Source organism: Chiloscyllium plagiosum, chromosome 1 (genome assembly GCF_004010195.1).
Source record: "Chiloscyllium plagiosum isolate BGI_BamShark_2017 chromosome 1, ASM401019v2, whole genome shotgun sequence".
NCBI lineage: Eukaryota > Metazoa > Chordata > Chondrichthyes > Orectolobiformes > Hemiscylliidae > Chiloscyllium > Chiloscyllium plagiosum.
The window spans coordinates 138,094,957-138,112,269 of record NC_057710.1 but is presented as its reverse complement, the minus strand read 5'-3'; the positions used below and the strand labels follow the sequence as shown (position 1 = coordinate 138,112,269).

The window sequence follows — 17,313 nt, the reverse complement described above, 5'->3', positions numbered from 1 at the left end:
TCCACCTATCGCATTTCCAACACCCCTCCCCCAAGTCCCTCCTCCCTACCTTTTATCTTAGCCTGCTGGACACACTTTCCTCATTCCTGAAGAAGGGCTTATGCCCGAAACGTCGATTCTCCTGTTCCTTGGATGCTGCCTGATCTGCTGCGCTTTTCCAGCAACACATTTTCAGCTCTAAACTCTGCAATACACCTACTTCATTAGAACATTAATTTTTCTTTTCTGTGCACAAGTCCTGAGATCTGCTTCTAGTGAATACTGAGTGAGTTGGTGGGGTTGGTAAAAGGACGAAGGTAGTAGGTGGGGTCAAGACTTGGCATGGGTTGGCACCAAGTTGACATAGGAACTATAAAGAACTGGGGTTCAGCAGAGGGGCATAGATTGATAAGGAGGGTATGGGGGACAAGGGGATAAATACTAGGAATTAGATGGCATGGGTAATAAGAGCTGTGAGGTATCAGAACAGGAAAAATGGTTTACTTTAATCTTTATTTTTAAGCTTTCAACACAGTGTGGGAACCTCCAAGCAGGTTTTTTTTATTCCCCATCCTGCCATGACATTGACATCCTCTTCAGGTCTCTCCAGGTCAGCTGACCTCCCTCCTAATCCAGCCTGCCCCTTACATCAAAATGTTTGAGCAGCCATTCTAAAGTTTGGGTTTGTGTTGCCAAATACTCCTGTTTTTTCTCCACATCCATTCCCCTTGGGAATAAATATCTAGGCTCAAGCCATGTAAATGTTTTCCAAAAGATTCTCCCAATGGATATTACTGCACATAGCAACCAAAGGTAAGATGTGTAGATCTAGAGCAATGCTTGGGAACAATTCCATGATATGTATGTATTTCTGTGATTAGATGCGTACATGCATACATGCACTTAGACACTGTGTTTTGAGTCCTAGCCACCATCCCTTCCATCAGCTGTCCTGTTCATGGGTTAGCAGGATAACTATTGATGAAATCAAATTCTGGTGAAATAATCAAACTCTTGAAAGCATCTACTGTTAATAAGAGTTGAACAAACTGACCTGTAGGAAGGACAGAAGGTAGCCATTGGTTTTCCATGTCCTTTCAGGCCGTCAATGTTGCCTTTCCAGCAAATATGGCTTCCAAGGTATTTCTTCTCAGCATTGACTGTTGTTCTCTGGCAAAACCGTGATACCACCTTGCAGGCTGCGAAATCAGAGGACCAAATGTGACTGAATTAAATGTTTCTACATTTCCTTGTGAATTTTAAAGGTCTTGAAAGATAATTCACAGTGACACAGGTATCTTCATTCAAAATGGAGTAAATATTTAAAAATTGAAAAGACTAAATTATCTGGCTCCCTCCAACATCCAGATTCCATTCCAGCAATCCTATTTTGTCCACCTCCTACAAGTCATCTGATTCCAGTACAACTACTTTAATTCCCTGCTCCAAACCCATAAAAATAATTAAAGCCAAACGGTATCTGCAAAATCAATCATTGTTTCTTCTGTTTGGATGTCAGAGTCACCAAGCTAATCTTAATTCCATTGGATGAAAAACTACTGAAATTGATCTGGTCATTTTGCATAATTCTTCCTCTGAAACCTGTGTTGCGATTGTAATGGAACTAGAACCTGAATGTTTGCAAGTTTGCAAATATGGTCAATATTTTCCTATATTTTTCTAAGTCTGGGAGTGAGATATTGGGTGGTGGCTAACACACAACTCCCACTGTGAGATAATCACTGGATCACTTATCAATCAGCTCCTTAAGAGTGATTAGACAGCACACTGCCAAGCATTTCATGCCTGTGTTGTAAAGGTCATCAGTCGAAGCCTAATCCAGAGAGGATTCCACAGCAAGTTGTCTCTATTTCTTCTCACGGGATGAGGAATGCAGGGAGAGGGGGTAATGGACAAAGGTGAACTCAGCAGGCAGTTTTTTTTTTGCATTAATTCATTCATGCAACATGGGCTTCACAGGCTGGGCAAGCATTTGTTGCCCATCCTTAGCTGCTCTGGAGAAGGTGGTAGTGAGTTGCCTTCTTGAACATCTTCCATCCATTTGGTGTAGGTATCTGCATAATGCTATTGGGGAGGGATTTCCAGGGCTTTGACCCAGTCACATGTAAGGACGATGGGTTGCTTGGAAGGGAACTTGCAGATGGTGGGTATTCCATGTATCTGCTGCTCTTGTCCTCTAAATGATAGCAGTTGTGAGTTTGGAAGGTGCAGTCTAAAAAGCCTTGGTGAATTTCTGCAGTGTATCCTGTAAATCTAGCATCAGTGGTGGAAGAACCAAATGTTTGTGGATGTAATGTGAGTTAAGTTTGGCAGTTCTGTCCTGCATAGTGTCAAGCTGCGTGCGTGTCTTTGGAGCTGTGCACATCCAAGCAAGTGGAGATTATTTATTCACAATTCTGACTTGTACCTTGTACATGGTGGACAGGCTTCAGGGAATCAGGAATTGAGTTACTCCAAGCACATTTCTAGCATTTGCCCTGTATTTTTATGGCAAGTTCAGTTGAGTTTCTGGTTAATCGTAACCACCAAGATGTTGATAGTGGGGAATTCAGTGATGGTTATGTTATTGAATGTCAGGGGACAATGATTGGATTATCTCTTGTTGGAAATAGTCATCATCTGGTACTTGTCTGGCAAGAATGTTACTTGCCACATGTCAGCCCAATTCTGGATATACTCCATATTTTGTTGCATTTGAACATGGGCTGTTTCAATATCTAAGGAGCTATGAATGGTGCTGAACATTTTGCAATCTGACCTTCTAGAGGGGTCATTGATGAAGCAGCTAAAGATGGCTGGACTTAGGACATTACTCTGAAGAACTCCTGCGGGAATGTCCTGGAACTGAGATGTCTGATCTCCAACAACCACAACCATTTCTCTATTTGCCGGGTATGACTCTAACCACTGGAGAGTTTTCCCCAATTCCCATTGACTCCAATTTTGATAGGGCTCCTTGATTCCACATTTGGTCATATGTGGACTTGATGTCAAGGACTGTCACTCTCACCTCACCTTTGGATAAAAACACTTCTAGTTCATGTTAGAACCAAAGCTGTAATGAGGTCATGAGCTGAGTGGCCCTTGCAGAACCCAAACTGAGCATCAATGAGCAGGTTACTGATAAGAAAAATACAGCTTGATAGCACTGTTGATGACACCTTCCATCAATTTACTGATGATGGAGGGTAGAATGATTGAGCAGTCATTGGCTGGGTTGGATTTGTCCTGCTTTTTGACTATAGAACATACCTGGACAATTTTCCACATTGTCAGATATATGCCAGTGTTGTAGCTGCAATGAAACAGGTTGGTTAGGGGAGCGGCAAGTTTTAGATTTAGATTAGATTACAGTGTGGAAACAGGCCCTTCGGCCCAACAAGTCCACACCGACCCGCCGAAGCGAAACCCACCCATACCCCTACATTTACCCCTTACCTTACACTACAGGCAATTTAGCATGGCCAATTCACCTGACCCTGCACATCATTGGATGGTGGGAGGAAACCGGAGCACCCGGAGGAAACCCACGCAGACACGGGGAGAACGTGCAAACTCCACACAGTCAGTCGCCTGAGGCGGGAATTGAACCCAGGTCTCTGGCGCTGTGCAGCAGCAGTGCTAACCACTGTGCCACCGTGCCGCCTGGAGCATATCTCTTCAGTACTATTGCCAGAATGGTGTCAGGGCCTATAACTTTTGCAATATTCAATGCCTCCAACCATTTCTTGATATCACATAGAGTGAATTGGAATTGGTTGAAGATTGGTATCTGTAATGTTGGGTACCTCAGTAGGAGGTACTTGGCACTTCCTCCAAAAGTTGTTGAAAACACTTTAGTTTTGTCTCAGTCCACTGATGTGCTGGGGTCTCCCATCATTGAAGATGTGGATATTTGTTGAGCCTCCTCCTCCCCCAGTGAGTTGTTTAATTGTCCACCACTATTCATGACGGGTTGATGCAGAACTGCAGAGCTTAGATTTGATCAATTGGTTGTGGTTTCCCAGCTATTCTTTTTTAATTCATTCATTAAGAAACTTGTTACATTTCTTACCAACATGGAATAACTCCCCCAACCACCGCCCATAAGTTTTATTGAGCCAGGATTGATCACCTGGCCTTGTGGCAACTATAGACAGGGAATATGTTGGGCATGAGGTTGTAGATTGGGGTTGGATACAATTCAGCTGCTGGAATGGCACTTCTTGGATGCCAAGACTTGTGTTGATGGATCTTTCATTCAGAACAATGACAATGCCCACACTATACAACAGAGGGTATCCTCTACATGAAGGCAGAGTTTCCTCTTCACAAGGAGTATCTAGTGGTCCGACCTTTTGGAAATCTGACTGCACAATGAACATTTTAACTAAATGGAAAATCATGCAATGTGCACACCAGGTATCCAATGGGAGTGCAAAATTCGTAAATTAACCTGAAATATTTTTGGATATGTCAAGTAGAGATTTACTGCATTGTTTCAGAAAGAGAATTAAAACCAATGTTACCTACCTGGATGTACATCAGAGCAGACTGTAGACTGTGTCAGTGTAGTATACAAACCATTAACAGCATCATTATAGTGTGCTGCATAGAACACATGCATCTCACTGGGCATGCTGGCTAAACTAGCCAGTTCTTTCCACCTATGGATGACACCATAAGCAACTAGTGAAGAACCATGTAGCAAATGTTGTCCACACATAAAATATCACACCTCTCTCTCAGCACAATTATTCTTACCCTGGATGCTTGACTCCCACAGCAAATACTGTCATTCCACTGTTCTTAGCAAATCTCAAAGGCACAGTTGCATTATCTTGCGATTTACCATCTGTAAGAATTACAATGATCTTCAGGACACCTTGCCGTCCTCCATGAAACCCTTTATGTAGCACATACTTTACTGCAGTGCCAATCTCTGTGCCACCACCCCTATATGAAATATGAAGAGAAAACAACAGGTTAACTCTTTAAGATAGCTGTTGAAGTTTGGAATTCATTAAAAAGTTATAGTTCTATCTCCCAGGAATGTTGCCCAGGTAAAGAGGTGCTACTTTCTACAAGTTATGCAGTGGCCATACTTGCCTGAAGAAAATTTTTTTGATAGCTTCTTTTGTTTCTTGTCTTGTAGGATAGGTTTCTAACCCAAATTCTACTTTTGGTTTTGAACTGAACTGGATCACTCCTATGCGAACCTATTTGAGATGAAATCCCGCCTTTAGTATGGTGCAAAATGAAACTTGAACATAGACAGATTCATGACCTTAGCCATTCTTATTGTGCTGCGGCATTTAAGTGCATAATGTTTGTACAAGTTGATCTGGTTTAAGTTTTAATCAACCTTGCTAAAGCTGTCTTTTCAAACAAGGTCCAACGTATCAGATGTACTTGATTTACAAAACATATAAATTTAATTTTCTGACAAATGTAGTCTTTTGCACAGTAAAATGAACATATGCTGAATTTTAAGTTTAAAGCACATTAAGTATTGCCACAGGCTAACTCACTTCAGTTTAAAATAAAGTTGATTTGAATTTGTTTGAACTAGAGCTTTTTCTCCTTGCGTTGCGAGACTTCGAGATAAAATTATGTTTTTCTATGTACTCAAATGAAACACATCTGAAATGCATTTTTCAGAACATCTCTTACTACCTTATATTAGTTGATAGCATTCTTGTCAGGAAAGCTGTTGCTCAAGCCTGAATTCAAGATCACTTGGCATTATTCTAAGAAATACAAAAAATTCTCCATTGAATCGTAGATATTTTCAGCACAGAAGTCGGTCATTTGGCCCAACAGGTCCGTGCTATCTGACAAGTAGCCATCCAATCTAATCCCACTTTCCAGCTTTGTAACATTGTAGGTTCAACTGCACATACAAGTACTTATGAAATGTTAAGACTGTTTCTGCCTCACCATCTTCTCAGAGACTATTATTTCCACAATCACCAAAGCAAGCTGTTTGTGTTATCATACTGTGTGCAAATTTTCATTTGCATTTGTCCACATAATAATAGTCACTACACCTGAAGGATAATTTATTGGATGTGTAACACTTGAGGATGTGTTAAGGTCATGAAAGAATGATTGTCACATTTTCAGATTATGACAACCAGATTTCATTGGAACACAGAGGAGGATGAGACCATTCAGCCCGTAGACCCTGCTTTACCACAAACAATAAGATCATGAGTAATCTGGTTATGATCTCAGCTGCACCTCACTGTCTTCCCCCTTTACCCTGATTCTCTTCTCCATCTGGAACCTATCTAGCTCAGCCTTCGATAAATTGAATGACCCAGCCTTCACTTCTTTCTAGAGAAGTAACTTCCACAGACAAACACCCTCAGACTGAAGACAATTATCCTCATCTCCATCTTAAAAATGGAGACATTTAAATTCCTCTCCCCAGGCTCTAGTCTCCCCTCAAGAGGTTACATCATCTCCTTGGCCACCACACCAAGTCCCATCAGCATTCTATATGAATCAATGAGATCACTCAATCTTCTAAACCTCAAACATAATGGCCTGTTCATCCTTCCTTCATAAGACTTTCATCTCTGAACTGAGTCAAGTGAACTTTCTCTGAACTGCTCAGTTAAATACTTTATCAAGCAAGGAGACTGAAACTGTATCAATGTGGCCTCACCAAGGCCCTGCCCTAGGGGAGGAGGATGATGCAAGAGTAATTGGACTGGAGCATGAGCATATGGACGGGGTGGGTAAAGGTAGCTACAAGGCAAATGAAGGAAGGATGAGGCTGCAAAAGAGAGCAGTATTAAACCTGATAACAAAAAAAAAATGTTCAGATAACAAAGACCCAGGAAAACTTGAAATCACTAACATGATGAACGCCTTATAAATGACTGTGGAATATCTAGTTTAAGACCTGGGTGTTACATCTAATAGACAGTGCATGTCAATTGCTAAACTTAAATCTGAAATTGAGGGATAGCAGTAAGAAAGGCTTAACTGTTTGTTTCAGATTTAGGTAAGTATAATGGATAAAATACACTAGCTGTGATCTAACCCGCATATTTAGGCTTTTTGAGTAGAAATGCATACCAGGTACTTTAACAAATCAACCTGGATTTAGAATAAACATGATGCTTCAATTTTCCAACTAATTTTATTTCATTCATTCACTCTTACCCGGTCAGGATTAATGTCAAGAATATCACAGAGTTTGGTAGCAAAGTGCTTTGACCGCTCAAAGCTTCCTTTCCCTATGCTATAGGATCCATCCATCAGCAATAAAATGTCCATAGCTGCTGAGCACTGGATTACTGAAAATGAAATAAAGCACATAGTTGAGTTCTAGAATTAACAGTTTTCAAGTGTTCCAATATTTTGAAACTCTAAACATACTTTTGCTTTCAAACAGTATTAGTTCAGGAAAAACTTAGAACAGTAATGCAAAACTCATGAGAAAATAATTGTAGGAGGCACTGTTTCTATCACGCAGGATAATATTATGAGGAAAGCCAACTTCACCTTCTTTAAAATGATACCATGTGCTAGTGATCAGATGTATTTGATACATATTGAAAAAAGTTACAGTAAAAGATTCCACAAAAAATTCTCATCATGGTGGTGTCCCTTAGATTGAAATAGGAGATATTTTTTTCTTAAACCATGGCTCCATTCATAAAGTGGAGGAAAACACATTTACCCATGTTAAATACCATCTGTCAAATGTTTGCCAACTTGCTTCAGCTCTCTATATCATTAGGTAAGGTAGCAATGTTGGTCAAGAAGGGCATTGCACTGTTGGAAAAGGAGGAAGTCTCAGAGAGTTCAAAGGCAGAGTCAATTTGGCTATAGTCATAGAATAAAAAAAAGGTACAATTACATTGCTTGATGTAGTCTATGGCACATCAACTAGTGGAAGGGATGTAGATGGACAAATGCCAACATTGTAGAGTAGCCATAATGGGGGAATCTCAATTAGCCAAATATACACTGAGATACAAGGGGGCGGGAAGGGGCATGTGTTCTTAGCTTGTGTTCAGGAGAATTTTCTTTTGCAGTATGGGTCCAGTCTAATGAGGAGGGAGGTGCTATTGGATCTGGTTCTTGGAAATTAGGTGAGTCCAATGAATCAAGTGTCAGTGGGGAAACATTTAAGTGAAAGTGATCATTGTAGAGTAAGATTCAGGATGCTGTTGGAGAATGACATGCAACAAATCAGAGTGAGAAATATCAATTAGCAGAGAGCTGACTTTAGGAGCCAGACAAAACTGGAAAGGATCGATTGGAATAAGAGATTGGTGGGAAAAGTAGTAACTGAACCACCTTCAAGGAGCAGATCATTTGGTATGGTCAAGGTGTATTCCTTCTAATGGAGAAAGTAGGACAATCAAATCCAGAGTTCCCTGAATGACAAAAGAGGTAGAAATTAACATTAAAAAAAAAACATGCTTATAATAGGTGTATTGCAAAAAAAAAGAACAATTGAGAATCACCAGGAATGTGGAAGGTTGAGAGTGGAGATGGAGAAAGTGAGGACTGCAGATGCTGGGGATCAGAGCTAATTTACCTCCTCTTGACAAATTACTTTCCTAATTATTTTGATGTCATTTCATTGATATTGATTGTAAATAGTTGAGGCCCCAACAATAATCCTTAGGGCACTTCCTTTGTTTCAACTTGCCAAATCAAAAAAGATCCATTTATCCCTACTTCCTGCTTCCTATAGCGAACCAATCCTTTGCCCTTGCAAATATATTACTTCCAACACCAGTGACTCCCAATTTTGCTCCCACTGTGATCTCACTTTGAGGCTTGAAAATGGTTGCAGCAATTACTGAGAGTTGTGGTTTGGGATGATGCCATGAGAGCAGAGGTTCCGTTAGAGTGAGAGTACAGTCTGTCAAAGTTCCCCAGCAGTTATTGCTGCATCAAAGCTCACAAGCCTAAAGTTTCAACTCGCAACCCCACTCAGGTGGTAAAGTCCTGCCTTAAACTATGTTCTCTTATCTTGTGCAGCAATCCATGATATGACACCTTATCAAAAACCATGTGGAAATCAGTATTCATAATATCTATGGGTTTCCCTCAATAAACAATGGATGTTACTTTGTCAAAAGTCTTTAATAGATTAGTTAATTAAGTTTCCATTTCACGATATCATGTTGGCTCTTCCTAATCACTTTTTGATCATCTAAGTATCTTTCTATTAATTGCTTATTAATGGATTCTAGCATTTTCCCCATGTCAGACATTAGATTTTCTGCCTCCTTCCTTCTTGAATAAAAAGTTTTACATTTGACATTTTGCAACCACAGAATTGTTACAATACAGAAGGTCAATTGGCCCATTGTGCCTGCACCAGTTCTATTCCCTAGTCCCAATCTCCTGCCTTTTTTCATATCGACACACACCACTTCTATTTGAATGAATATCCAATGCCCTCTTGAAAGCTTTAATTGAATCTGTCCCCATCAGATTTCTGGTCAGTGCATTCCAGACCCTAACTACCTGCTGGATAAGAATATTTTTCTCACATCACCTTTGGTTTGTTTGCACATCACTTTAAATCAATGCCCTCTCATTCTTTTTTCTTTTCTGCATGGGAACAGCTTCTCATTATTTGCACTGTCCAGCCCACCCTGATTTTGAAACCTCAATGAAATCTCCTCTCAGCCTTCTCTCCATGGACAATGTTCCCAACTTCTTCAATCTATCCTCATAGATTAACTTTTTCATTCCTGGAACCATTCTTGTAAATCACTTCTGCATTCCCTCCAATGTATTCACATCTTTCCAATAAGGTGACGCCCACAACTCACACAATACTCCAGCTGAGGTCTAACAAGTGTCTTGTACAAGTTCAACATCACACTCAGTGCCTATGCTCTTGTATTCTATTAATAAAACCAAGGACACTGTATGCTGCATTAACTGCACTCTCTACATGTTCTGCCAGCTTCATATGTTCAAAATGGGCTGAGTGATAGGAAACAGAGAGTAATGGCCAATGGATAGTTTTCAGGCCAGAGAATAGTTTCTCATGGAGTTCTGCAAGGATTGATGGTGGGACCTTTGCTTTTCCTGGTACATGTTAATAAATTGGATTTCCAAGCTTGCAGAATACACAAACTTGGAAGAATTGTAAAATGTGAGGAGGACAGTGTAGAACTCCAAAAGAATATGGACAGGTTGGTGGAATGGGCAGTTCAGTTGTAGATGAAGTTCAATGCAGTGAAGTGTGAAGTGATGCACTTTGGCCAGAAAAGCATTGAAAGACAATACAGAGTAGCAGTACAAATCTAAAAGGGATACATGAGCAGAGTGACTTGGATGTATATGTGCACAGATTATTGAAGCTGGCAGAACATGTAGAGAGTGCAGTTAATGCAGCATACAGTGTCCTTTGTTAGGGCTTATGCCCGAAACGTCGATTCTCCTTCTCCTTTGATGCTGCCTGACCTGCTGCGCTTTTCCAGCAACACATTTTTAAGCTCTGATCCCCAGCATCTGCAGTCCTCACTTTCTCCATCTCCACTCTCAACCTTCCACATTCCTGGTGATTCTCAATTGTTCTTTTTTTTTGCAATACACCTATTATAAGCATGTTTTTTTTTTAATGTTAATTTCTACCTCTTTTGTCATTCAGGGAACTCTGGATTTGATTGTCCTACTTTCTCCATTAGAAGGAATACACCTTGACCATACCAAATGATCTGCTCCTTGAAGGTGGTTCAGTTACTACTTTTCCCACCAATCTCTTATTCCAATCGATCCTTTCCAGTTTTGTCTGGCTCCTAAAGTCAGCTCTCTGCTAATTGATATTTCTCACTCTGATTTGTTGCATGTCATTCTCCAACAGCATCCTGAATCTTACTCTACAATGATCACTTTCACTTAAATGTTTCCCCACTGACACTTGATTCATTGGACTCACCTAATTTCCAAGAACCAGATCCAATAGCACCTCCCTCCTCATTAGACTGGACCCATACTGCAAAAGAAAATTCTCCTGAACACAAGCTAAGAACACATGCCCCTTCCCGCCCCCTTGTATCTCAGTGTATATTTGGCTAATTGAGATTCCCCCATTATGGCTACTCTACAATGTTGGCATTTGTCCATCTACATCCCTTCCACTAGTTGATGTGCCATAGACTACATCAAGCAATGTAATTGTACCTTTTTTTTATTCTATGACTATAGCCAAATTGACTCTGCCTTTGAACTCTCTGAGACTTCCTCCTTTTCCAACAGTGCAATGCCCTTCTTGACCAACATTGCTACCTTACCTACTTTCCTTGCATTTCTATCGTTCTTGAACACCTCATACCCAGGAACATTTTACACTCAGTCTTGCCTTTTCTTGAATGAGGTCTCCATTGCTGCCACCATATCATATTTCCACTTTGCAATCTGCGTCTCTAACTCCCTAACTTAATCTACTATATTGCATGTATTTACATACGTGCACATTAACTTTGTTTTAGAATTCCTTTCTTTTACTCCTACTCGGAGTTTACTCATTACCTTACCATTCTATACGCTAGTGCTAGCTGTCTCCCTCAGTATTTTGCAAGTCCTGGAATTCCCCTCTGCTTTTCTATCTTGATTCCCACAATACTGCCAAGTTAGTTTAAAGCCCTCCCAATGGCATTAATAAATTGCCCCACAAGGAACTCAGTCGCAATCCATTCTTCCAGAATCTAAAGAATTTTTGAACATTATAACCAATGAGTTTACTATCAGTGCTGCCAAATCTTTCAAAACCCAAGGGTGTGGGTTAGGGGGATATGTCAGCCTTTAAACCCAATAGTTTCCTTAGCACGTTTTCCCTGGTAATTGTTTTAAGTTCATTCCTCCCTGTTACCTCTCGATTTTCTATTATCTTTACGAGGTACTCTAAGTCTTCTACTGTGAGCGCATGTGGAAAATACCTGCCAGTTCTTTGTTTGCCATTTTCAATTCCCCAGACTCACTCTTCAGAGGAACAGCATTCCTGTTCAAATACATCTAGGAACTTTTACTAGCTATATTCATATTACTAGATGGCCTTCTCTCACACACCGCTTTCCACTCCTTTTAATCCTTTCAGTCATTCTTTGTTAGTTCTTAAAGTTTATCAGGTCAGGCAGCATCCAGGGAACAGGAGATTCGACGTTTCGGGCACAGGCCCTTCTTCGGCCTGTGCCCGAAACGTCGAATCTCCTGTTCCCTGGATGCTGCCTGACCTGCTGTGCTGTTCCAGCAATAAAGTTTCAACTTTGATCTCCAGCATCTGCAGACCTCACTTTCTCCTCTTAAAGTTTATCCAATTGTTTACTTGTGATTAATCTTTGCAGCCTTATACAGTGTTCTTTCAACTTAATACTAGCCTTAAGTTCCTTATTTAACTATGGATAATGCATCATACTCAAAATGTTTCTCCTTCTCACAGACAGAAATAGTTGTTCTGAGTTGTTAAATGTCTCCATAAAAGTCTGCCAACACAACTATATTGTCTTATCTTTAAACTTAATTTCCCAGTTCATGTTATCCAGCTCTGCCCTTTGTTTAAATTTAAAATGGTAAATAGATCAGAGCATACCCCTGGCCTCAGTTCAAAGGAATCCCCATGATTGTGTTTGCCTTGGCCATATGCATATTTTCAGTAGTCATAGATTTACACTTCCCCATTTCAAACTAAACATGAAATTCCGTCATATTATGATTGATATCACCTGGAGGCTCTATTGCAATGAGTTACTTGACTAATCTTCTTTTTTTATACATTATTAGGTCAGCAATAGCCTGCTCCATTGTTGGCTCTACAAAATACTTCTTTAAGAAATCATCCCCAAAACACTCCATCACTTCACACTCCAGGTTACCTTACCTCCAAGCCAATTTGTTTCTAACAATCTTATTGTAGATTAAAGTCACCCATCATTATTGCAGTACTTTCCTTACATGCCCTATTTAATTCATCCCTGTATATTCTATCATACAATGTAACCGCCATTATGGTGCTTCTAAACTACTCCTATATGTGACTTTTAGTTTTATTATTTCCTATCTCTACCCAAACTGATTGTACATTTTGATCTTACAAATTAAGTTCAGAGTTAATACCATAGTTAATTAACAAAGCTACACAGCATGTTTTTTCTAACTTCCTGTTGTTCCGATATGACAAATAAATTCAACAATCAGGCTAGACTTGGCCACCTTTCAACCATGTTTCTGTCATGCTTATCAAATCACACAAAGTATATGTGATATGGTGGCTTAATGGCTCACTCGCTTAATGGTGGCTCATTGTTGTCTCAGTGCCAGGGACTTCAGATCAATTCCACCCTCGGATGCCTGTAGGCATGGAGTTTTGCATTCTCCCCATGTCTGCCTGGGTTTCCTCCAGGTATTCCAGTTTCCTTCCACAGACCAAAGATGTGGGGGTTAGGTGGATTGGCCAAATTTCCCGTTGTGTCCAGGGATGTAGAGGCAAGGTCGATTAAACATGGGAAATGCAGGGTTACAGGGATAGGAGGATGGATCTGGATGGGATGCTCTTCGGGGCGGCACGGTGGCACAGTGGTTAGCACTGTTGCCTCACAGCACCAGAGACCCGGGTTCAATTCCCGCCTCAGGCGACTGACTGTGTGGAGTTTGCACATTCTCCCTGTGTCTGTGTGGGTTTCTTCCGGGTAGTCCGGTTTCCTCCCACAGTCCAAAAATGTGCAGGTCAGGTGAATTGGCCATGCTAAATTGCCCGTAGTGTTAGGTGCAGGGATAAATGTAGGAGAATGGGTCTGGGTGGGTTGCGCTTCGGTGGGTCGGTGTGGACTTGTTGGGCCGAAGGGCCTGTTTCCACACTGTAAGTAATCTAATCTAATCAATGGGCTGAATGGCCTGCTTCCACACTGTATGGATTCTATGTCTCTCTGTCTGTGTGAAGAATTCATCCTATTCATTATAAATTTTCATGGATTCAGGTACAGGACCCTATACTCTTTTTTTTAAATCAGGTTTACAATCTTTGGCCTCCTCTGCTGAAGTACTCTTACATTTGTATTGTTTATTCCTTCTTATCACACTTTGACAATCATTAGCCAAATTGTTGCCCTTCCCTAATACTTTGCTTCACCCTTTACATTGTAGCATATCTCCCCTCACTTGATCCTTGTAGTTTAAACTTACACTTTCCTGAAGACAAAATCTTCACAATTGTTTCTTTGTCAGCCATGAGCTGCTGCAAGCCACAACTTTGGGAGACTGTTCAAAGAAAACAAATAAATCATTTAAAGTCTACGTACTTAAACTCATTAATATGGACTCCAAACTTAGACTTGTTTGTAATACTTCCTTATATGTCAAATGTCACATCAAGTTGGTAATACTTGATCAAGTTTGCTAGCACATGACATTTCTAAATTCACATTCATCTTGTACCGGTATCCTGAGTTGTGTACTGTAGTTCATTGACCCACACCCTGCTTTTCTTTCTCTTATTAGTTTAAATAATTGGACTTTGTCTCCTTTCAAGCTTTTCATCAACAAAGTCAAATGACATTATTTACTCTCCCTGTCACTCTGCTGTCTTTTCTCTGGGCTCTCCATACTTTACAAAAATTCTTTCGTACCCAATGCACAATATTCTAAATTTTAGTTGATCAATATTTGATAGAGTGCTCAATTAATCATATGATCTATATTCTCATATTTTCTGCAAGCTCTTCCAAATTAATTGATCAGATCAGAGCATGCCATTGACTTCATATTATCAGATTTCCCATTTCTGTGTTCCTCTTGGCCATGTGCATATGGAGCTTATTTTGTGAGCAGTGGACTTCATTTATTAAAGCTTCAGATGTTATTCTTACATTCCTCTACGCACAATCTTTAGGCAAGTAGTTGGTTGTTGAATGAATTTGGTGTCAGCCTAAAAATGTGCTAAGGGGAATATTTGAAAATGACAAACATTCACTTTGAACTCTGCTGATTGAACCAATGCTATCTATACCTTAATTCCTGTTATTTTAGCTCTGCTTTAATTTTAATTACCATATATTAAAGTCTCCAAATTATAAAACTGAGTACTGATTTTTCATCTGCAGCATTTAGCTTCATAGATAATTAGGCTAATAATCTTTCTATTGATAATGCTAAGTGAAATGAACCAGTGATCTCTTAGTCTAGTTTCAAGTGGATTCATGTATTAATGTTATTTGCATTATATAACTGACAGGATGGGAATAGTCAGACTGCTGGTACAGAACATTTATGGAAAAAGAATCTTACCCAAAATTGTGAGGGATAGGACAGAACACAAACTTCCACTGATGGACCTCATCCCCAGATTCATCTAAAGATAAAAATCAGAATTAAAATATTATGAGCTAATTAAGATCTAAATTACCTTTTATTTTAGAATGATTCAGTTATTCAGCCCTAAATGAAATCTGTGATGTTCCTTTGCATGATCTGTCATCTCACACTTATTTTGTGGATTAACAAAACAAAATCATTTAGGTAAGGTGAAGGGGAAATTTATCACCTACTAAGTATGTTTCGTGAGATTCAATTCTTCTAGGATTAGAAGAGATAACAATGAAAAAAAGAGGCTTAATTATTGAAATGAAAAATACATCCCACCTTAAGTGAAAGCCTGGTGGGAGCCTGTTGGTGAGCTCTGGTATGGATTTCATTTTAACAGATGTAGTATTAGAAACAGTCACCATACTTTGGCAGATGATACCTGCTCTGGAGGGAGGAGCTCCTGAAAAATATCATTGATATGGCCCAATGAAAATCCTTTGCCATATTTCCAACAAATAGTAGGCTCCTCCTTGCACTTTTGAACTGACCTATTCCATTTTGTCAAGGCTAAGATGACAAAATCTTCAGTTTGGTGAGTTCTCCTGTCATACTGAGGACTATGATCAGGTTAAACAGATCTGTTTCCAAGGAGATAAGGCTTAATGCCTGCAGGATTCATTCAGAACATCATGAATACACTGTATTTTTTTTTAACCAATTCTCCCCTCCCTGGAGGGAAGGTCATTTGATGAAGCTACTGAAGAATGCTTGACCTTTTGTAGGATATGTTGAACATTTCTTTTTTCAACCCAATCTTTTCATTTTCTGGTACGTCAATGACTATATCAGTCTCACCTTTTCATTGGGTATTTTATAACCTTCCAAACCTTACACTGAGTTCAACAATTGCAGAGCATAATCTCTGCCCCCTTTCTGATTCTTTTTCTTTGCTTGTTTTATTTGTTTTCCTTCCTTGAACAGCACACCTGCTCTAGGTACAGCTTTCATTTCTCTTCTTACCCCATTACTGTTCCCTTGGGCCTGGGAGATAAACTCTTCTGTCAAATAGTCTTCCTAACACAATCCTTGCTTTATCCTTGTCCCAACTATTTTTGACATGGCTTTTTTTTTCCTGGTTTCAATGAAAGATTAGAGACGTGAAATGTTAACCCTGTTCCTCTCCACAGATATTGCCACAACTTGAATACTTCCATAATATTTCCATTTTTTACATCATGATGTACATCCATACAGTGAACACAACCAAGGAAGACTTCTGCTGTGAGTAAAAGTTGTAATACCTTATGTTCCTGACACCTGGGCCACTGAATGATTAAAGGACATAATAATTTCTGATAATTGGGGCTGTCAGTTAATAATTCTGCACAATCAATGATTTATAATGTGACTCTCTCACATGAATGTGTAATCTTCCCTCAAAGACATGAGTAAAATCCATGAGAGTGAACACATCTTTCTAATTAGTGTGCATATCACTTACTCCTTGTTGAAGATATGCACTTAATTTACATAGAGAGAAGCTTTAAAGAAAGTACAACATAAAAAGTTAATAGGTGACCCTGTCTGCTAGAGGTGCTCCGTTTGACCGATGTCTTCACTCAATCCATTTTGTCAAGGCTAAGATGAAGGGTACTGAAGGAGGTAGCTCGGGAAATCGTGGATGCGTTGGTGATTATTTTCCAGAGTTCAATAGATTCGGGGTCGGATCCTGAGGATTGGAGGGTGGCTAATGTTATACCACTTTTTAAGAAAGGTGGGCGAGAGAAAGCAGGAAATTATAGACCAGTTAGTCTGACCTCAGTGGTGGGAAAGATGCTGGAGTCTATTATAAAGGATAGTAGTAACAGGATAGGACAGAGTCAGCATGGATTTATGAAGGGGAAATCATGCTTGACTAAACTTCTTGAATTTTTTGAGGATGTAACTATGAAGTTGGACGAGGGAAATCAGTAGATGTTGTGTACCTGGACTTTCAGAAAGCTTTTGATAAAGTCCCACACAGGAAGTTAGTGAGTAAAATTAGGG

At 39.8% G+C, this 17,313-nt stretch overlaps 1 protein-coding gene across 1 annotated transcript in view; it reads right to left on the bottom strand.

Moving 5' to 3' along the window:
• The window catches only part of LOC122555074 (von Willebrand factor A domain-containing protein 2-like), a 71,107-nt gene that overhangs the window by 24,604 nt on the left and 29,190 nt on the right, over positions 1-17,313 (bottom strand). Inside the window, exons 4-10 of the mRNA XM_043700742.1 lie at positions 15,250-15,313; positions 14,149-14,223; positions 7,156-7,289; positions 5,089-5,198; positions 4,744-4,935; positions 4,513-4,646; positions 1,034-1,178 (exon numbers count right to left, since the gene is read on the bottom strand). Of these exons, the coding sequence (XP_043556677.1) occupies positions 1,034-1,178; positions 4,513-4,646; positions 4,744-4,935; positions 5,089-5,198; positions 7,156-7,289; positions 14,149-14,223; positions 15,250-15,313 (854 nt within the window). The remainder of the gene's footprint in view (positions 1-1,033; positions 1,179-4,512; positions 4,647-4,743; positions 4,936-5,088; positions 5,199-7,155; positions 7,290-14,148; positions 14,224-15,249; positions 15,314-17,313) is intronic.